The 22,821-nt window shown below is 46.6% G+C and overlaps 1 protein-coding gene across 1 annotated transcript; it reads right to left on the bottom strand.

Annotated features, from left to right (window-relative positions):
* Positions 1-529: 529 nt before the first annotated feature.
* epha8 (eph receptor A8) lies at positions 530-18,637 on the bottom strand. Its single transcript, XM_067242662.1, has 19 exons — positions 18,602-18,637; positions 18,354-18,497; positions 17,956-18,105; positions 17,449-17,764; positions 7,652-7,807; positions 7,146-7,321; positions 6,902-7,070; positions 6,607-6,731; positions 6,096-6,258; positions 5,045-5,141; positions 4,213-4,280; positions 3,781-3,906; positions 3,187-3,372; positions 2,963-3,024; positions 2,661-2,870; positions 2,382-2,531; positions 2,046-2,236; positions 746-904; positions 530-644 (listed from the first exon to the last, which is right to left on the bottom strand). The coding sequence occupies exons 1-19, from the start codon at positions 18,635-18,637 to the stop codon at positions 530-532; spliced, it is 2,799 nt and encodes a 932-aa protein (XP_067098763.1).
* Between the last annotated feature and the right edge of the window lie 4,184 nt (positions 18,638-22,821).

Raw genomic sequence — 22,821 nt, forward strand, 5'->3', positions numbered from 1 at the left:
AAACAGGCTGCTCGATTGTGGTAGTCTGTTGAAGTTTCCTCAGCATAAGTCCAGAGTCTCTCGTGTGGACACAGATCACTGTCGGTCTAGGTAGGGGCCGACCACCTCTGACCTCCTGGAGAATGGAGGCACCATGTGGAACAAACTCCCAATTCCCACAAATCTATACTTAGCTCAACATCATCATAAACCTCTTATAAAGTCATATTCGTAAAATCTGTCTTTGTATATAACAATGTCAAAATCATTGTGATTAAGGCAGTCCATTCATTTACAAATAAGACATAACTTATAAAACATGTTAGAAACAAAAAATAATAGCTTGAATTGTCCCAGTGACTTGACTATGTAACCCTTCACATTCACCCTCTCGATTCTGGAACTCTGTAAAAAAAAACAGTTCCGTTGTGATCCCAACACATCTCCTATGGTTCTCTAATAGTCATAGATCTATCCCCTTGAAGTTCCACTCGGCATCAGATGCCCCGGGGGTTGGATTCGAACGTGGTGCCCTGAAAGGCTGGAGCTGTTATACGTGCACTGAGGGCACGCTCCTGTGCAGCACCTGCACCCTCATGAGCTGCACGCTGGTCATGATCTTCTTCTGATGGCCCATCAGCGTCACCCCCAGCCTGTGGATGTCCCTGGAGACAGAATGACACAAAAGGGTCAAACACCACGTCGTCTTCGGCTTCATACGCCACGTCATCGCCTTGGCCATCGTCAACACCATCCTCATTCTCACCCTTGGTTCATGCTTATGACATGCCCCAGTGTGTAGTAGCCCCCAGCAGCAAAGTGGTCCTTGTAGCGTCCCATCTTGATGGTGTCCAGCCAGTCATCTACAGAGTTACAGCTACTGAGGTCTGGAATTGCTCTTTCCATCAGAGGAGGACTGTTTAACCTGACAAAGAGAAATGAGAGAACGGGTGAAAGAGAGCACGGGAGAACGAGGAAGAAAGAGAAGGAAGGAGTGAGAGAAAGAGAGAGGTGAGAGAGAAAGAGAGAGAGAGATTGAGAAAGAAAAATGGAGAGATGGGTAAGGAGTTTGAATGATGACAGAAAGTCAAAGAAAGAAAAGGAAGAAAAGGAGAGTGAAGAAAAGAGGTTTTGAAATGCACTAGGAGACAAGCCAGAAAATCAATAGCAGTTAAAATGATAGAGAAGGGGTGCCGGCTGTGATTGCAGGATGGCTGGTTTGGGTAGATTAATACAAGGAGAAACTCTCAACACCCCCTACCACTCCTCCTCCTCCTCCCGTCCTCCCCTCTCTGCATCCCTCCAGCTCCCCTCCTTCCCCTTGACATGCACCAGTAACTCTGTGGGACCAGCGATCTGAACGGAGCAATTTACACAGGTCCAGTCAGCCTGTGTCTCCTCTGCCTGCTCTCTGAATCAGCCTGGATCAATGTCAATATGAGAGCCAGGCTTTTACTTAACTGAGAGAACGTCTTTGAGAGATGAGCTTATTGGAAAACGTACACGGGCGTTCTGGGCCTCTCCTAAGGCATGTCTTCTCCCTGGGCCACAGACAGACTGCTAGGGGGGAAACTTCACGCTGTAACTTCATCCTACGGCTGCTATCTGACTGATGAGGTCAGCTACACTCTCCCTGGTTTATTACAAACAGGCACAATTCATGATCTAAACTACAGAAAAACACATATTAAAGATGCCATATTTTATTGTTATTAACTTCTGTTTAAATATTGGTCAATTAAGACAGTGCTTCGGCATATTAAATAAATATGTGGGTCAAACAACTGGCATAGTTTTCAGGGGGGTGGAGTGATTCTTTGGCTCCTGCACCTCCGATTCCAGTGGTGGACATTCAGGGAAGGAACAAGTCACACTTCAGGATCATTCCAAAACAGCTGCAGGCTGTGTGAGACTGGCAGGGACGTCAGCAAGATGAAGCGGAAGCAGACGATCAGACCCTAACCCTAACCCCACGTCACCCCCAACCACACACACTCACACACTCACACACACACACTCCATCTTGCAAGCCAAACCTCCACCCCTGGTGACAGAGAGAGTCTCACCTGCACAGAGGGCCCATTGACTTGAGTGTTTCTGGGTTTCGGATCAGCTTGTCCAGCACTGTGACGATCTGGCAGAACCTTGGTCTCTCGTTACGGTCCTTCTGCCAGGAGTCCAGCATGAGCGTGTGGAGCGCACCGGGACAACCCATAGGAGCAGGCAACCTGTAGCCCTCCTCCACCGACTTGATCACCTACACACACACACACACACACATATACGGACAGGATTCAACACACACATGGATGTTTCGTCCAACACCTTTTCTCCCTGTCTTCTCTGTGGGAAAGGTCAATGAGTGCTACAGTACAGTAAGATTCAGAGATGATCCCACTCACGTCTCTGTTGGTGAGGTTCCAGTATGGGCGCTCCCCGTATGACATCACCTCCCACATCACCACACCATAGCTCCACACGTCACTCGACGACGAGAACTTCCTGTAGGCGATGGCCTCAGGTGCCGTCCAGCGAATTGGGATTTTACCACCCTATGGAACCAAACACAATGAATGTGTATGTGGGTGTTAGGATTTCAATGCCTGTGTGTGTGTTTTTGTGTGTTTGTGTGTGTGTGTGTGTGCGTGTGTGTGTGTGTGTGTGTGTGTGTACAGACTCACGCTGGTGGTGTAGGCGGCGTCAGGGTCGTCCTCCAGGACTCTGGACAGGCCGAAGTCAGACACCTTACACACCAGGTTGCTGTTGACCAGGATGTTGCGTGCAGCCAGGTCTCTGTGGATGTAGCCCAGGTCTGCCAGGTAGGTCATGCCAGCTGCAATGCCACGCAGCACACCCACCAACTGGATGATGGTGAACTGACCATCGTGCCTCTGGAGGACAGGAAGAGAGGGAGTGAGAGGTCAAAGGACATTTTAGCTTGATTCAAAAAACAGAGATACAGATTATTTCGAGAACTGCCTACCCTCAGGAAAGAATCCAGAGATCCATTCTCCATGTACTCAGTGATGATCATAACTGGTTTACCTGGTGAGAGAGAAAGAGTATGACGGAATCTTATCATGAGTAAGAAATGTTTTCTGTATGTGTCTAGCTGCCCAATGGACTGGATTGTTTGGCAGCACTAAGAAACCAAACTCCTTAAACAAGGGGAAGTAAGAGCCGTGGAGCCGGAGAGCGGCAGCTTACTGCGTGTGACCACTCCCTCCAGACGGATGACGTTGGGGTGGTCAAACTGGGCCATGATTGAAGCCTCGGCCAGGAAGTCTCGTCGCTGCTTGTCGCTGTATCCTGCCTTGAGTGTCTTCAGCGCCACAGGGATGTCCCTCTTCCCTGGGAGGCGCATGCGCCCATAGCATACCTCTCCAAACTCCCCTGCACACACATACACATCCAAATGGAAGACAGCATTGTGCTCAATAGATATTCCTTTCAGTCTTGTCGGTTCTTGTAAATTATACTTTTTCTGCAAACAGTTCTGTATGGAGCTGCCTTATCATGGCCAAACAGTGTTCAACAGTTTGATTACGTAAACAGAGCTGTGGAGTAAATTGTGGCGTGGAGTTGCTTCCTGCATTGGCAGGATGTTAGTATTCCCAGTCTGTCTGTTTGGGAGTTTGACTGACAGCTCCAACAATGCTGTGATTCCTCTCTGCTGCACACCTCAGTCGTTACCCCCACCAATGATTCTGCTGCACACAATCTGTGTGTGTGTGTGTGTGCAGACATGCATGTGTGTGTGTGTGTGTGATTGCGTGCATGTGTGCGTAATCATGGTTTTACCTGAGCCAATGATTTTCTCTATTTTGATCCTGGAAGCTTCAATTTCACGGGCAAACTCATGGACAGCCTGGCAGGGGTCCTCATATGTGTGTGGATCAATGTAGAAGCGGGCATCAGGAAATGACACTAAAATAAATAACATTAGCATTTGGTCACACCTTAGAATGAGAACAATATCTCATCTGAATCCTAAGAAGAAATGACTGGATGAGTGATGGACAGAATGAGGGAGCAGCGGGTAAAAGACTGAAAAGAGAGAGGGAGAAAACAAGAGAGCGAAAGAGAGAGAGCGAGAGATTGCAGTACATTCGTCTTGTCAGAAGATTAAACAGAGGCAGGAACTTGTTTGCTCTGTGGATTATACTTATTGCCTTTGAATAAAAATAATATACGAAATTAATATCATAAGTAATAATATGTTAGCAAACAAACCGTGGCCATTTTGGTAATGCATCTTCTCCTCGTCCGAGTCCTGGAAGGCCTTGCTGTAGCCACAGTGTCTGTAAAAGCACAGGAAGGATTGTCACTGTGCACATACTGTACAGGACTAAGTCAAAAGTAATGATACACATACAGACAAATCAAACTTTCTCTGACATGTTATTCTTATTGTACATTGTGACAGCTAGAAATCTTCTGTCTCAAAGCAGCATTTAATTAGCTCTAAAAAGGATTTTAATCATCCAAGGATTTGCTGATATTTAAGTCCTCAGAACTGGGAGTCACCCGGGGATATGCTTCTGACAGTTTTTTCACTTTGTCTTAGAGTTGAAATGAACCAAGGTTGAAAATGTTAATGTGCATTGAGGTTTGAAATAATTAAACACAGTGAAATTAATTAGGGGCTGCGGAGGTATGGAGATGTAAGTTGGCTACATCATGAAAAGCAGCGGAGACTGCAATGGTAAGTGAGAGAGTTTGTTTTTCTCGTTAAAGCAACATAATTACATTCATTGTCAGAGGTGGAAAATACACACGATGCTACATTATCAAAATTAAATGATAAAATGCAGTAGGTTTACTGCACTAACAGATGCTTTAATACAGAACTATTAATCCCATGGCCACTCTCAAATTGCTGTTGCCAGATGGCGGTATAGGCAGCTTCCTGTCACATGAGGTACTTGATCGCATTTCCAGAGCTATCTCCTGGCGTGCTCCTAACAATACAGTGGTGCTGTGGATGCAACAGGGGTGAGTGACAGTGAGGGCGAGTGCTGGCACACACAGTAACGGGAGGTGTTGTGAGAGAGTGCTCCCTTGCCGTTTCCTGCAGATGACCACGGCCAGGAAGGTGACGAGGCTGGACACCAGAGCCAGACAGATCCAGATGATGGTCATGGAGCTGTAGCGCAGAGGGACTGTAGGGACACACACATTGTTCCATTACAAGGATACGTTGGGACTGTTGTCACGTGGAATACCGGGGAGCATTCAGGAGGAACGCACTCGAAGACGAGGACCTCAGACATCTGAAAGGTCAATTAGTGGGAGAAGCGCAACTGTGTAGAAGAGGACCTGCTCTCTCTCCGTTGTCTAAGATGTTTGGGCATTCATACACATACCATGTTTGACAAGAGAAACAAATGCTGATAAATGATATAAATAGAGTGTAAAATCCTGTTTCTGCACTTACAGGATTATCTGTGTTGTGTAAACATCAAATCCATGCACACACACACACCCCACACACACAAACAAATGACACTTGCACAGACACACAGACACACAGACACACAGACAGACGAACAGACGAACAGACAGACGGTCAGGAACCTATAATCATAAAGCACATGTACACTGGAGCACACAAACAAATATCGACTAACACGCACAAAAGCCAACACACACACGCACGCACGCATTGTTCTCTCAGTGTGTGTGTGTCTGTGTGGTGTTAGAGTCAGGGATCAGTGGCAGCTTCCCTGCCAGGGGGTGACCCTCTAACAAAGCCCAGATCAATAGATGAGAGGGACAGACTGAGACCTCTGGCATCTAGAGCAGCCAGGACTCTTAGCCCAGCACCCTGCTGCGCACTCTGGCCTGCCCCAGCACCCCCCCGCTCTACTCTCTTTTGCCCTCACACACAAGATCCCCTGCCACAATATTGCAAGCAAAGCTCTCATACATTTAATCAGGGCAGTTGTAGAATTTTGAGTTCTAATTTATGTTCTCATCACAGGTATACAGAATGTCCCACCTGTTTCATTATTAATGATTACAATTTAAAGGAAAGAAGATGTACAGTATCTCAGTGCTTAGGGCATTTGACTGCTAATCAAGGAGTCTGATAAATGAATTCATTATCTTCTCACCTGCTTTTCCAGTCTGGATCTCTACATTCTGGCTGAATCGCCCACAGCCCGCTGAGGTTCTGGCCCGCACCTGGAAGATGTACCTGGTGCCAGGCTTCAGACCAGACACACGGGCACTGGTGCCCTTGGCCTTCAGAGTAGAGTAGCTCTGCAGTTCATTATCCTGAGAGAGAGAGAGAGAGAGAGAGAGAGAGAGAGAGAGAGAGAGAGAGAGAGAGAGAGAGAGAGAGAGAGAGAGAGATAAACACATGATTTCTGTTGCATGGCTAGCTGTCCCATTGGTTAATGAGCTGGAATCACACTCTTTATTTGGACCACAACACACAAGCAGTGCCAAATGCACATCCGCACACACACATGCACACACACACAGACACATTTCATTTAATAATATAAACCAACAGCATCATTTATTGGATGACCATACCCAGTGACTAGTTAATCATACCAGAACAGCCTTGCTTTCAAAGTATGCTATCACACAAAGAACGTCCAGTGTGGTGAAGAGTACCTTCTCATAGTATTTGATGTCATACTCCAGGATGACTCCATTTGGTTGGTCGGGTTCATGCCACAGCAGAGTGACACTGTTCTGACTGGCGTTCTCCTGGCGAATAGCTATCACCTGGGAGGGGGCTATACAGGAAGCAGGAAGTAAAAAACCTGTCAATACCAGGTCTAGAATCTCCAATACTGTCGACCTGTGGCCTCTACCAGTCTCACACGGAGGTTTACGGCTTTATGTATGTGCAACTTGAGAAGACCCTGAGAAGGCTAGTGAAGAGTAGGTGCATACAGTACCTTACCTGCCTGGTTCGTCGTGATGTTGACTGAGGTGTAGGGCTGAGGCTCGTTGCTAAGGTAGGTAACGGCGTTCATTGCTAGGATACGGAAGGTGTAGTTGGCGTGGGCGACGAGATTCAAAACCGTCACCCAGGGCTCTGTGAGGAGGTTCTGCTGGGGTACGAAGCGGACCGGGACCACGCTGGAGCGTTCCACCGTCCCCCCTCCCCCGGTGGGCCCCCCGGCCCCCTTCCCCCCGACGCCGCTGCTCCCTGCTGCCGAGGTGCAGTCCTCACACGGCCCCGCCTCCCCGGAACACTTCTGACACAGCACGCTGTACTGCAGGTCGCCGCGGCCCCCTGTGTCCAGCGGACGCGCCCACTCCAGACTCACGGAGGTCCCGTTGACAGAGGAGATGACGTTCACGGGGGCAGACGGTGGCCCTGGTCACACAGAGAGAGAGGAGACACGACACAGCTGGGATGGGACGAGGAGCACCTTCAATGCCGTCCAACTCCCGTCAAGTCCCTCAATAGGTGTAAATTGATCAATTGTAGGTGATTGTTGAACACAATCCTCTTCATGTTCACTTGAGGTGAAATGGAGGAGTGTGCCTACAAGTGTGAGTGTGTGTGTGTGTGTGTACAAGGGTGTGTGTGTGTGTGTGTGAGAGAGAGAGTGAGTGTGTGTATGTGTGTGTACAAGGCTGAATTTGTGTGTGTGCAAGGGCCAGTGTCTTTCTGTGCGTGTAGGGTGAGAGTGTGTGTACTCACGTGTGCAGGCAGCAGCAGGGGGATCTGAGGGGGCCCTGTAGTAACTGGAGTCACAGGGGCACGTCAGGGCAGCTCTGGTCTCTGAGTGACTGTGGAGGGGACATTTACCACACAGGCCATCACCTGCTGCTGGCTTATAGAAGCCCACCTCACAAGCTGGGAGCAGGGGGAGACAGGGGGGAGAGGGGAGACAGGGAGAGAGAGGAGGGGTGGGGGTGACACAGAGAGAGAAAGAGAAAGAGAAAAAGAGAGACAGGTAGGGAGAGAATTGAAAATGCAGTGTCAGTGCTGTTTCAGGGCACACTGTCGAGGTGGTTTGAGGGTAAACCAATACCACCAAAGTGTCAAACCCCACCAGTCCAAAGTGAGAAGGACATGATGAAGAGGAAAGTTAGATATACACGCATACACAAATATGCACACACATAATTTGGGCTGAAAAGGCTGTGCACTGTTGATAGTCCCAGTGGGAACATCAGAATCTAGCCCATGTTTCAACCTTCTTTAGCTCTTCTAATTCATATTCACTTTCAACTCTGCTCTGATTAATAATACAGGAAGCTGTAATAAATATATTCTCTTTAGAGCTGGTAAATAGGCCAAGCAAACTCAGGCCTGTCTATGACTCTCTCTCACCCACACCAGGACTCACAATTGGTGAACAGGCTCCCCGAAGCCTTGTATTTATTCGTAGAATAACCAGCAACATGTCATGAAGTTTGCCAAATATTCCTTTTAAGATTCTGTATTAGTCGATGTGCTCCAACATGAAACTGTTAGAGTTGTCTTCCTCTTCCCCCCTCAGCAGCCCCCCTGCTCTCAGGAGCGGTCAAGGACCTCCGCCACGAAGGGCAGGCAAACAAACGCTCACGCACACACCTACAGAGGCAAACACAACCTCAAACTGTCTGAATCACCACTGGATTAACAGACTGCGGCCGATAGCATGCAGTCCCCCCTGGGAACTTGAAACTATTTCTATTTGCAATATTTATCCCAGACTGTGTTCTCTTCTTCTTTTATCCAGTTAATCCCTCCATCCCTTGATGTGTTTTGTGAAGCCCCTAAGTTGAAAAGCAGGTCACGATAAACATCGGAACAGCTCGCTCATCAAGGAGCAAGCCAGCTAAAGCTTTGAAGTCTCTGACAGATTCACCAGGAGCTACACACACACTCCGCAACACACACCCAGATGCTGATAAAGTCGAACACACTAACATTGATAATGCTACAGGGCACACACAGCATAGTAAGACACACACACACATACTGATAGCAGGCGAGTGAATGGAAGGCCAGGCTGGAGGTAACCACTGATAACCTTTCAGTCCTGATGCACCCTTGTCTGCTCCACAGAATACATCAAGGAAATTACAGAGGAAAGAGGGGAGGGAGGCAGGGAGGGACGGAGGGAGGCCTCAAAAAAGGTGTAGAACCAATGAAAGAGGGATGTAGGATGTATAGATGAAAGTACTTTTTATAAAAGTACTTTCGGAGTGGAGGAGTACAGAGAAGGAAAGAGTGGAGTAAGGTTAACATCTCCATCCCCAAAGGGTTAACTTGTTCTTCCTTGTAGGAAGTGTTGGAAGTGTATACGTGTGTGTGTTGTTTGGCATGTCAGTGTCTGTCAGTGCCCCGCACCCACAGCACGAGTATTTGCATTACAATGAATCTTAATAGCCGCGTGCTGCATTGTGTGCTGACCTTGATTTATTCCCTGTATAAGTGGGTAAATAAACACATCGGGAGGAAAAAAGGAGGAGGGAGAGCAAATCATCGTCCCACACGTGAGGAGACTAAGGGAGGAGAAGAACAGGACAGGAGCAGCCTCTTATGGAAGTGCAACCTGGTTCTCTTACAAAGTCATATTTTACCTACACAGTCAATATTGGTCCGAACCTAGGTGAGGTGAGCTCTTTGAGCAAGTAAACACAGTGTTGGCTTAATGTAAAGACAAATGTACTCAACATCAAGTCAGCAGTGACATTGTTATCCAAGGGTACACAGAGCTGTCACTTGGGACTAAACAGCACCTCCTAACAAGCTGGTAGAAGTGTCCAGGTGATGAATTGTTGTGTCTGCACGATCATGTGTAGAAATGGGCCAGTCTCAGTCTGACTGGTCCCTCTCCCCAGCAGAAGCAGACAGCCTCACAGCTGGCTCAGCTGATTGTGACCCTTTGGGTTCCACACTGTAGCAGGTGAACTACACAGCACCCGCTCCGTAAGCAACAAGGAGGCCCACATATCCACTCCACACTGAGACGATAAATCCTCCAACCCAGGGCTAAAGCAAGGTGTCCTCTTTCAATTTAGATAACACTGATTGACTCAGCAACTGTGGAGCGGAGCGCTTTCCGGGCAGGACCATTCTGGACGGAGGGATGCATGAAAGGTGGAACATTTACCTATGGGATAGGACAGATGGCCTGTTTCAGTTCTGTTCGATGAGGGTCAACAGAGGATAATGGGAGTTGTTAAAATCCCATCATTAAGTACTCCAGGTACGTACTGTAAGTGTTTTGTCAGAGGGTAGAGTACATGACTGGCCTGAAAGAAGTCTGAATGACTACCTCCACTCCAAATGCTTCATGAGATTCTTTGCTATTATATTCAGTTAAAAACGACCTTTGTAGTTTCTCCCTACATCAGCGTTGAAGAGTAGGGCCTGCTCAGATATCAGTCAGGATCAAATGAACTCCTGGATTTAGTGCTGTGGCTCAGAGCAGGACAACCAGTGTTCCTGTTGACCTCCTACAGGCTATCAGTCCTCTTGCTTGTGGATGGTGCTCTAATAACCTGGTTTACTTATGCTTTATAACCTCTCTGGCATAGACCAGAAAGAAGCTCCTTCTATTCCTCTCATCGGCCTCCAAAGGCACTAGAAGAAAATTATTAAAATATGTATATGTGAAAGGCTTAAAAAAGTTCAACTCAAATGATGGTGTTGGTTTTTTTAAGTCTTAAGAGAGAGAAGTTGTCGTTTGAACTGAGGGACGTTGCAAACTTTGACTCCCATGGACAGTAAGTAGGAAAACAATGCATGTAAGGCCCCAGCACCTAACCACAGGTTCACTGCACTGAAAGAACTGGTTTGCATTCCCCGGACTAAAGTTCATATTTTATAGAATAAAAAATAAGTATTTACCCTACAGGCTGGTCTGTGAGACCACAGCCTGTGTGTGGAGGCCTTCTAACAGCTCATTAGATCTCTTCAGGAACAAACTGACAAGAGAAACCCCCAAAGTTGCAGTAACACATCAGGGAACTTCTCTTGGATGCTTCCTATCACATTCTAATTAGAATTAGCATTTATAGATTGTGTTCACCCCACACACATCTTGTGTCCTGCCAATATTTGAATACAGATGCAGAGTATCAGATGTTTGAAAGTGAGAAAAAGTGACAAATGCCATCGTGTTTGTAAACAAAGTCAATCTATCTCATGCCTTCATTGTTGGTTTAAATCAATTCAATTGATGAAGCCATTACAAGGAAAAACCCTAAACAGATCTAACCGTGTTTTCCATTAAAAACGCCTTGTAATTACTAATCAAAGCAGACAAATGCTTCCTGGTTAATGAGCATTTAACGGGTGTTAATTATCCGATTGAATGGCTGTCACTTTCTGACTGCGTGTGATGGTGCTAAAGATACAGGGCTGGGGCTGAGATTGGGGGGGGACAGGGGGGGGGGGGGACCAGAAGTGAGGAGAGAGGTGCTCCAGAGAGGTGGTTGTGACCGAGAAGAGAAGGGTAATGAGAGCAGAAGAATGCCAGGAAGAAAGCTGAGAGAGGGCTTCGAAGACATGCAAGAGAATCACATTGAGGTATCAACACAAAATACATGAAAGGATAACTTTAATAGGCACACACTGTACTGTGGCCAGCAGAGAGAGGGAACAGCAGAGAAGAGGAAAACAAGACTGGGAGGAAGAGAGGCAGGGAGAAGGGTGAGGGAGGTCTTTGTCCTCTGTTTTCCCCCCTTCCTCGTGAAAGCTGTTGCTATGTTAGCATCAGCTGGGAAATTAATCAACAGTTTTTCATTTTTTATATATTTTAGAAAGGACAAATTCTGCTCATAGAGACCGAACAAAGACGGGAGTCACACTGAGTTAATGTGGCCACAGCGGGAGCACATCCTCTATTCACTCAGCTCCACAGCCTGAGGAGATCAGAAAGACCTTCATCTCTGAGTAGCCAGACTGAAAAACGTCTCATCTCTGCTCAGTCACTTAGCCAGGTTCTCAAACCACAAATGAGTCTGCCTCACACAAACCTAATTTACTAACTTACTCCAACAACCGAACCTCACTGAACATGACATCGAAAGAGAACGTATACACTTTTATTTAAATGTTTGATTCTAATAACATGAGCTCTAATCTGGGATGCCTGTATACCTCTATCTGTTTCGATTGCTCTGTTGCCTGAATGCATTCCTTCAATGACAGCTGGTGAACCATTAAATTGTCCATGCCCTTTCAGAGCAGTACAACACTATTCAAGCCATCACGTTTCAGCCACACAAACACACACAAACGCTGAAAGAGGAAAAGATGAAATGTCTGTCCATCAGATAAGTCATCACAGAGATGTCAGGGCGTCATGTTAAGATTTGAGTCCAGTTCCCCAGTGTATCAGTGATCACTTATGGATTGTCTTCAAGCTGTCATCTCTAGAAGCTGCGGGGTGTAGTCTGCTCTGCCATCTTTGATGCAAGTGTTTGTGTGTGTGTCTGTGTTTTTGTTTGTGTGTGTGAATCTGTACTGTATTGAATGTGTGCATATCCAATGCGTGTCCGCAACATATTTCATCTCTTGGCTGTTCATTTGAGGGCTGACAACATTTAACATAGATAAAATGTCACAAGGAGGTGTGTGCATGTGCAGATGTGTGTGTTGGTGTGTTCCTGCTGTGGAGATACGGCTGGAGCTAATCAGAGCAGAGATTGAGGAAAGTTTGAGTGACACAACGCTGCCTCGTCTGGCTGAGATTAGATTCATTCAGTTATCTGCGCACTCGCGCTCTCTCTCTCACACACACACACACACACACACACACCACACAGATACTCTTTCACATTTTCTCCCTCTTCCCCTCTCATGTCCTCTGCCCTCCTCTCTTCCACTCTCCTCTCTTTTCTTCTCCCCTCCCCTCTCTTGTCCCGTCCTCTCTCCTCTTCTCCTCTCCAATCCTCTCTTCTCCTCTCCCCTCCTCTTTTGTCCTCTCCTCATCTTCTCTGTCTCTTCCCAGTCTAATAAGCTGACCAATAGAAAAATTCTCTCTGCCGACAATGAAGTGCAGACCATCACACAAAAGAGGCTAATTAGTCTTGGCACAACAACAACAACAAAATCCCCTCCATGCAACACACACAGACACACACACAAACACGGACAGACACACACACAGACACACACACAGACACACAGACAGACACACACACACATACAGACACACACACAAATTCACAGACGCAATCCCTTCGTCTCCACTCATCCTGCCAGCAGCTGCCTCTGTTATCAGTGAGAATTGTGATTGTTGTTGTTTTCTTGTTTTGTTTCCTTGTTTTGCCCAGTGCCAATGGGGCACTGAGAAAATGTCTATTGGAGTGTGTGTGTGTGTGTGTGTATTTGTGTGTGTGTGTGTGTGTGTGTGAGAGAGAGAGAGAGAGAGAGAGAGAGAGAGAGAGAGAGAGAGAGAGAGAGAGAGAGATAGTGTGTGAGTTTGTGTGTGAATAGGGCACAGAAGTACTTTACTTTTACAGTACTTTTGATTATTAGATCTGAAAATAAAAATAAATCACTGATGGAAAAATAATGCTACTGCACCTTTATGGGAGATCAGACTGAATTACTGTTATAACCTGTAGGGAATCTCTGATAAAAAACACTTTCAAATCCCATGACACTAGAGAACAAGTGTGTAGTGTTGATGAATATGTGTGTGTGTGAGTGTGTTTGTGTCAGAAGGAGGGTTCCTGCCCGGAGGGAGGGTTGTGTGTTGTGTGTGGGGGGGTTTACTGCCCTTGTGTCATTTGCCTCCAAACAGAAACATTGTTGTTGATCACGAGTTGTTTACACAACGACAGAAGGACAGCAGCTAATTTGATCACTTCACAGCTCTCTCTCTCTCTGGAGACTGGTTCAATCTCAGGTTCCCATCCTCACAGCAACACCCTGCCTTCATTTAGGTCTGTCAGTAATTATGAACATAATTTTACACTCAAGTGGTCGCGAGCTGTAAGGTAATGAAGTCCTCAGATCATCTGTTCCTATCAGTAACTCCATCAAAATCATCAGCAGTTATTAAGAAGATAAGAGTTGTAGGGTTGTGATTTGGTTTGTACTGTAGATCATACCTGGTCACACAGGTCACCTGTGTGACCAGGTGTGTGTGACCAGGTATGTGAGCAGGTGTGTATTCAGCTGTGTGACCAGGTGTGTGTTCAGTTATGTGACCAGGTGTGTGTTCAGGTGTGTGACCAGGTGTGTGTTCAGGTATGTGACCAGGTGTGTGTTCAGGTGTGTGACCAGGTGTGTGTTCAGGTGTGTGACCAGGTGTGTGTGACCAGGTATGTGACCAGGTGTGTATTCAGGTGTGTGACCAGGTGTGTGTTCAGGTATGTGACCAGGTGTGTGTTCAGGTGTGTGACCAGGTGTGTGTTCAGGTGTGTGACCAGGTGTATGTTCAGGTATGTGACCAGGTGTGTGTTCAGGTGTGTGACCAGGTGTGTCAGTCTGGCAAGAGCCCAAGTGTTGTCAACATCTTCTTTTCTGTGAGACCCTGAGACACAGAAATGCTAAATGAATATCCCCAAGTAATTCTGTCTGAGCAGAATGTGTTTGTGTAGGTGTGTGTATGTGTGTGTGTGTGTGTGTACGTTGGCATGTGTCTGTGAGTCTGAGAGTGTTTCTGTGTATGTGTGTGTGTATGTGTGTGTGTGTGTGTGTGTGTGTGTGTGTACACGTGGGCACGTGTCTATGAGTCTGAGAGTGTTTCTGTGTGTGTGTTTTGTGCATCTTGGTGTGCATGTAGAAGAGGATGAAGACAGAGAGAGAGGAGGAAGGGAGACACTGACAGGCCAGTGAAAGCGTGTGTGTGATAGCCCCCTCCAGGGTCTCATCTGAGTGATTAAATCAAAGAAAATCATAAATAAATAAATAAGAAATGAATATTAAATCCTTCATGTAAACACCAAGAATTCTGCTGTGTGATTTTCAACAGCGGCACATTGACAGGTAATGATCACATTATATGAAGTTATGTCAGCTTGTCTATTCTCTCTCTGTGTCTCTTGCTCACTCAATCTGTCCCTCTCTCTTTCACTTTCCCTCATCCCTCCCTTTTCTTCTTGTTCCCTCTTTGGCCCTCTGTCTCCCTTTCCTCCCTGTCTGTTTCTGAGTGACAAGAAGGAGAGTTTCCTGACATGAGAGTGGAAAAGTCCCAAAACAAACCTACAATTATTCAGTGGGTTTTTGGAGGAAATAATTGTTGTCTACTTTAGAGGGAAAAGTGACAAATTACAAGAGCTGCAAGACATCACAGTAACACTGCTTCTCAAAGACCCTGGAGCAAACACATACACACACACACACACACACACACAAACTTTATGTACTGGAAGTATGTTAGTATTTGGGAAGCTATGAGACATTGTTTTAATTGCTCAATATTTTGAGTAAATTTGGGAAATAAAACATCAGATAAAGCTGATAGTTACCATTACCCCACTAGTGGTATATCTATTCATAACATATTATTTTTATATTTTTACAAGGCTGCAGCCCGTAAACTCACTAGCATATTCCAGTTAATTACAACACCATTGTTAATGCATGATCAATAGCTGAATCATTTGGCCTGGGAACTCTGACTTGCATTGTTATTCATTTTATGCAAATTGCTACTTTCTGCAACAGACAGTAGTAGGACAGAGGATTAAAGGTTCATCTTATGATACATTAGAAAACATTCCCTTTAGAGAAGGTTAGACTATCTCTCTTCCTCTCTCTTCTTCTTCTGTCTCTCTCTCTTTCTCTCTCTCTCTCTCTCTCTCTCTTTGCCTCTCTTCCTCTAGCTCTCTCTCTCTCTCTTTCCTTCTATCAGGGTCCGCAGGGCTGGGTGAGTTGAATGAATGTGACCAGTCTAAGTGTGTGTGTCCCATATCAGTGTGTCCTGGATCGCTCTTTCTGTATGGGGCACTTTACTCCATTCTCCCTGACTTTCAGAAGCCCTGGGGCACACACACACACAGATAGACACACACTCAGACATTGACTGCCACACACACGCATACAGACACACACACACACACAGAGAAAGACACACAGTTTCGAATCTAGACTCATGTATGAGGGAGGAGTGGTCTTTCTTGTTAAATCTTAAATAGATGACCCCCACCCTCTCTCCCCTCTCTCCTCTCTCTCTCCTCTATGTCTCTTTCTCTTTCTTGCCTTTCCTCTCCGTGACACTTTGAACACGACATCACGCAACCTTTTACAGACACGATCTCGTGCTCTCAGCCAAGTTCAGAGCTCTCCTGTGCCTTTGTCAGGGGAGAACCACTTACACACGCTCTTTCACACACACACGTACCGGAGAGACACACACACGCACGCACACACCAATTCTCATTTTCATCATTTCCTCCCTCACACACACAGACTCACACACACACACAGACTCACACACACACACAGACTCACACACACACACAGACTCACACACACACACAGACTCTCACACACACACAGACTCACACACACACACAGCCAGTTGGAGTAGATCTCCTCTGTCTCTGGGCCTCGATGTTTCTCGTCTCGTTCTGGGACCTGCGTGACTAAAGTCTGTGTGTCCCAGTATGTGTGTGTGTCTGCGTGACTGACTGACTGACTGGGTGAAGCATGTCAGGGATGAATTAGCACAGCGACCCAGTTCTGACTGAAGATGGCGAGACATCAGAGTGCCTCCACAGGGCAGCCCTCTATTACACCAGAGCCAGCACGACACAGCACAGTACAGCACAGCACAGCACAGTACAGCACAGTACAGCACAGTACAGTACAGTACAGTACAGCACAGCACAGTACAGTACAGCACAGTACAGCACAGTACAGCACAGCACAGTACAGCACAGTACAGTACAGCACAGTACAGTACAGTACAGCACAGTCTACCACGGTTCAGCATAGTCCTGTCCAGCACAGCTAATATGGGTAATAGCAACTTATTAAAGGAATAGTTTCCTTCACACACAGACCTATATCCAGGCATGCACACTTTATAATTCAGAAAAAAACACCATACATTTACCAGGAAGGGTTCTCCAGGAGAGTGTGTGCTTTCGATGTGTGTGTGATCATGTGTTTGTGCATGCATTAGGGGAAGAGAGTAAACTGCTGTTGCGTGGCATGCTTGCCTCGTTTAGCAGACAGACGCTTTTAGTGTTAAAATTATCCAATGGCCATTATTAATAGTTTTTAATTACAGTAACTCGTAACAACCTGAAATATGCACAGGTCTCTAAATGAGTTGACTTCATCACAGAAAAGAAAACAAACCTTAGAGGCAACGGGAGAAGAAAATGAAGAGAAGGCAATTTAGCAGTGACTGACCATACATCTCAAACCAAGTCAAGTGATTAAAAACAATTATGAGCAATGTCACTTTCAAGACAGCAAAAACAGGTCATTCACCCTCAAGTTAATGGAGCCAGCATGAAGCACAAGGCAGTGGTACTGTGGCCGTCGACTCTCCGACATCAACCAGACGAAGCAGTGTTCCTGGGACTCACCCACACACGACTCCCTGTGTTCCTCGAAGCCCGCGGAGCAGACACACCTCCCGATGGGCACCAGCCACTCCCCCTCAGCACTGCAGTACATCTTGGGCGTGTCTCTCTCCTCGGCGTGGTCCACACACTGACCCCTGACCTCTACCAGGGAGGAGGAGTCCGCGCCCGTCACCACGTCCGTAAAGAGCGCCAGGTTGCGTCCCACGCCCGTGCAGTGTTTGTAGTAGACCCTGACGGAGGTGAGGGCGATGCACGCTCCGATGTCCTGGAAGGCTAGGTAGAACCCTCGGCGTGACAGAGGTCCCACCCCGCGCACCTGGACACACACACACACACACACTAGACACACTAGACACAAGCTGCCAGTCCAAGTACACAGCTCTCGTCACAGTTGTGTGATTGATTTGATTGATGAGCCTAGTTTGTGTAAGTGTGTGTTTGAATGACAGATTTTATGGACCTGTGTGTAGCACATAAAACGTATTGTGTGTGTGTGAGTGTGTGTACCTCTGTGTTGAGCTTGAGCCTGCGCACTCCCAGATCCACTCCAGTGAAGCTCTCATCGGCAGCGATGGTGTCGATCTTGGTGAACTGGGTCTCTCTGGTGGCAGAGCCCACCGCTCGGTCGGACTCATAGTAATACAGGTTGAACGTTTCCTGAGATTGACAGGCATAAACACACACACACACACAGAATCACGCAGACACAGATACACACAGACACATGTTCATTATATGTGCACTTCATGTAACATCTCCATCTATTATATATCACAAAGTAGATTATTCATCTTTCTCCCTCTTTCCTGTCACTCAATCTACCACTCTTTCCTCCCCCTTCCTTTCCTGCCTCCCTCCCTTTCCCCCCCACTCTCCTCCCCTCCCTCCTCTCCTCTGAGTGTTACCTTGCATGTGCCCAGTACTCCAGGCATGCTGTTACAGTCTCGGAGGGTGAACTTGACCTCGATGTAGATCCTTCTGGCACCATCCCTGGGGATCCAGCCTGACCTCAGCCAGTTGTTCTGACTGGGACTCATGACATTACACACCTGTGTGATACACACATGAACACACACACACACGTTAAGTTAATGTAAATGTGATAGACATACAGATGCAGTAAACATGTCATTCAAACACACAGACAACACACCTGGTAAGTGTGGATGGGGGTGAAGTACTCGTCCATCTCGTTTATGGCGTCCCACTAGAGAGAGAGAGAGAGAGAGAGAGAGAGAGAGAGAGAGAGAGAGAGAGAAGAGAGAGAGAGAGAGAGAGAGAGAGAGAGAGAGAGAGAGATAGTGTGTGAGTTAGTGTTCAAGTAGGTGTACATGCCAGCAGACATTTTGCAAAACTGCCAGGGAGACGTGACTAAGTGTTGGGAGTCCCAACATAGAGGAACACATGAGTGTCAGGAAAAACTGTGTTTGCAGCCATTTCAAGCAGGGTAGCCCTGAGAGAGGTCACATGGTGACAAGGTCCTCGCTGCCTTAGCGAGCTAGTCACAGCGACCTGCTGTGTACATTCACAGGATGAGATAACATTTTATTAAACCCCCGGCAGGGACATTTTGGTGCTACAGCAGCAGAGAGGCAGGCGAAAAATTTGATCATACAAAAAGAAAAGTAAGTACAATGGACAAATAACATAGTAACATAAACACTATTTTCACGTTGCTGTAGTCACAACTATGCTATTGAGTTCCTGTACTGTGGTCTAGAACTCAGTAAAACTATATGCCTTGTGTTTTGTTCCCAAACATGTTTTTATTTTCCTGTTATCTCTGCATCACTGCCCTTCACCAACACATAGGTAGACAGCAAAATCTGCGGCCCACAACAACCAGCTCTGTCTCCAAACAGCCAAACACTTGGGAATCTGACGTTTGCCCTTTTCCTCCGATGAATCCCACACTGAGTAGTGACAGAATGAGAATAGAGGTGACCATGGTGAGGGTGTGCGCGTCTGCATTGGTGCTCAATTGTGTGTGTGTGCTTGTGTGTGCGTGTGCTTGTGTGTGTGTGTGTACGTGGGTGGGTGCCTGTGTGTGCGCCCGCGTGTGTGTCTCCCTGGGGCTTAACAGGTTCATTCTGAGCTGAATGCATTATACGTGTCGCAGGGTAATTGAAAGAGAAAGAGTTGACCTCAGGAAGCTCTCTGGCCGGACTCTACTGAACTTGGCCCCGGCTAAAAAGACTGGGCTTTCCAGGGAGACCCTCCTACTCTTCGCCCACGCCCTCTTCACCCCTCCCCCCCCAAGGCAGGACCACGGAGAACTCATGGCAATAATTACGATCTTGGAAGTCTCACCCATCTCACCCCTCTCTTCCTCTTCCCCCTCTCATCTTTATCTGCTAAATTGAAAACGTCCTTGAACTTATGAAGAACCTCTCTAATTAGCCGGGTGTCTAACCTCGCCATCTCCCTCATTATCCTCTCCTCTCCATCTCCGCCCTCCTTTCTTACCCAGACTTGATATTTCTAGGCTTCGAGAGGAGACTTCAAACTGGAAGATTAGGTAAAGGAGCCTGGATGTTTATAGACTGTTCTTCCGACTGATGGGGAAAATGAGTGGTCCCTAAGACACACGCAGGGCCACAGAGAGAAGCAAGAGGATAGAAAGAGAGAGAGAGAGAGAGAGAGAGAGAGAGAGAGAGAGAGAGAGAGAGAGAGAGAGAGAGAGAGAGAGGCGTTGCGTTCTGTTGCGAGAGGGAGAGATCGAAATTAATTGGCTGTAAATTGCACATCTGTTTCCTGCCTGCCAACTCTCAGAATGTCTCATCAGGGTAAATCAGATGTGGCAGTTAGAGACAGCACGCGTGTCCCCTTCTAAACATCCAAACACACACACGTGCACACACACCCACACACGGCTTGATCTTTTGATATTGGCCCATTGATTCAATAGACCACATCCACTGAGGAGAGCAACACTGATTGTGTGTATTACTGTAACGTGACATGCAAACTAAGCATCATGTGTGGCATCACAATGTATTTTAATGAGTGTGTCACACACACGTACACTATAACCTAATAGTGGCGATTCTTTCCATTAGGATTTAATAGACTTCTGGTGTTGGGATTCAACCTCCCCCCCCACCAAGCCCTAATTTCTTATTACTTTGTTTTATTAAAGTAATATGACATCTCTGTCATGTCCCTGTCTGTGGAGACCCAGAGGAAAAGGACTGACGTCCACACCACCCCTCCAGCTGGGAGGTCGTGTTCCAGCTTACTGTAGCAGGAGCCCTGGCTGCCTTGTTCAGACGGAACACATTTCTAAAGTAATGCCTTGATTAATTACCTCTGTTTTTAAACATGTTTGCTATCCATTTCTGATTACTTTCTTTATTGTGTGTGTGTGTGTGTGTGTGTGTGTGTGTGTGTGTGTGTGTGTGTGTGTGGGGGGGGGGGGGGGGGGGGGTGTGGGGGTGTGTGTGGGTGTGGGTGTGGGTGTGTGTGTGGGGGTGCGTGTGCGTCTGTGGGTGCGTGGGGGTGGGTGTGTGTGTGGGTGCTTGTGTGTGGGTGTGTGGGTGTGTGTGTGTGTTAGCAACTTCAGTGCATGGACTATCAAAGGGAAAATGAGATAAGGGACAGGAGAAGAAAAGTAGACAGGGGAAGATACAGGAAAGGTCCACGGTAAACTGCTGTGAAGTCATTACTGTTTTGATCCAGTTTGAAACAGTTTTGACAGTTTTTAAGTTGTCATGTGTTAGAGCTGCCCATCTTCTGAAGTTTATCACATTTCTGTGAGAAACACCATCTTCGAACATCCCTGTTTCTTACAACCATCAAACCACACTATTCCAAAGCAGTTAGTAATCTCGTCACAGACCTCTACACTGTGATGGCTATGGTTCTTACAATTTTCTATGAAAATAAATGCAGTATTATTATTATTATTATTATGACTAATTATTATATATTACACTTACAAAGGGGAAAGCAAACAGAGAAACAAACAGGTACAATGTTATTCCAGTTGTGAAGAGAATGGAATTGGATGGCAGTTACCCAGCTTCTTATGTCTAAGGACTTAAGATAGTGAGGAGGCAATTACAGAATATAGAGTAGAGATGAATGCTATCAATATGCTGATGTCCTGCTCATTCTCATCACACTTACACACACACACATATACACACAGACACACAAACACAAAAAGGCACACTTTATAAGACAGAGATGTTATAAGTCGTCCAAGAGAAACCAAAAAGAAAAATGCTTTTTCCTTTGAAAGATCTAATTTAAGATAAGTGCATTCGATGGAGGAAAGTTGGAGGCCATTTGAGACCAGGGAGGGGAATGACTAGAGAGGATGGAGCAGAAACCAAAAGACAGATGGATGGATGGGTCAACAGAGGGACAGACAGATGGATGGATGGGTCAACAGAGGGACAGACAGATGGATGGATGGGTCAACAGAGGGACAGACAGATGGATGGATGGATGGGTCAACAGAGGGACAGACAGATGGATGGATGGGTCAACAGAGGGACAGACAGATGGATGGATGGATGGGTCAACAGAGGGACAGACAGACGGATGGATGGATGGGTCAACAGAGGGACAGACAGATGGATGGATGGGTCAACAGAGGGACAGACAGATGGATGGATGGAGGCAAGGACAGAGGGACAGACAGATGTGCTTGTCTGTCTCTGAACCACGCACAAGCAAATGCTTCAAATGAACCTACATTTAAACGAGCAACTTGGGGATTGCACACCCTTGGTAAAGAATCTATGAGCATACAGTTGTTGATGTCCTAAAGAGTTGGATTTGAACCAAGGTGTAGAAGACCCACGAGGTGAAGGTGCTGTGTTATCGTTCAATATTATTCTGATCTGGGATGAGTGGGGAAGATTATGGGATTTCATTATGTGAGCACATTCTAAAAAGATTTAAATCTAGACACAGAATTAAACGTAACAAACCATTGGACCAGTAGAATTGCCGATACTTTCAAGTCAATCTGTTCCCCTCTGGAGGCACATCTGAGTGCTGAAGTTTGTGTGTGAGTGTGTGTGTGCGTGTGTTAGAGAGTGTATGTGTGTGTTAGAGTGTGTGTATGTGTGTTAGAGCTGAAGTTTGTGTGTGTGTGTGTGTGTGTGTGTGTTAGAGCTGAAGGAGGTTCCATCTGTAGTGTCCTATCAATCATCCACTGTTACGGGTGACAACTGCACCTGCTTCAGACCCTCAGGAGATTCAGTTTGTGTGTCAGTGTTTTTGTATGTGTGCGTTTGCATGTGTGTGTGTGTGTGTGTGTGTTTTTGTGTGTGTGTTTGTGTGTATGTAGAAAATTCAACCCATCATCAGCTCCTACACTTCATTGCTGCCTAAGTACATGTTAATCATCCCCCCGACACA

The sequence above is a fragment of the Osmerus mordax genome, chromosome 1 (assembly GCF_038355195.1).
Source record: "Osmerus mordax isolate fOsmMor3 chromosome 1, fOsmMor3.pri, whole genome shotgun sequence".
NCBI lineage: Eukaryota > Metazoa > Chordata > Actinopteri > Osmeriformes > Osmeridae > Osmerus > Osmerus mordax.

Excerpts from the sequence above, each read along its gene's own strand:
- epha8 (XM_067242662.1), bottom strand. The coding sequence starts at position 18,637 with ATGGACGAGTACTTCACCCCCATCCACACTTACCAG. Across the intron at positions 3,373-3,780 it reads AGAGAAAATCATTGGCTCAG|GGGAGTTTGGAGAGGTATGC; the intron begins GTAAAACCATGA and ends ATGTGTGTGCAG. Across the intron at positions 2,532-2,660 it reads ACGCCGCCTACACCACCAGC|GGTGGTAAAATCCCAATTCG; the intron begins GTGAGTCTGTAC and ends TTGGTTCCATAG.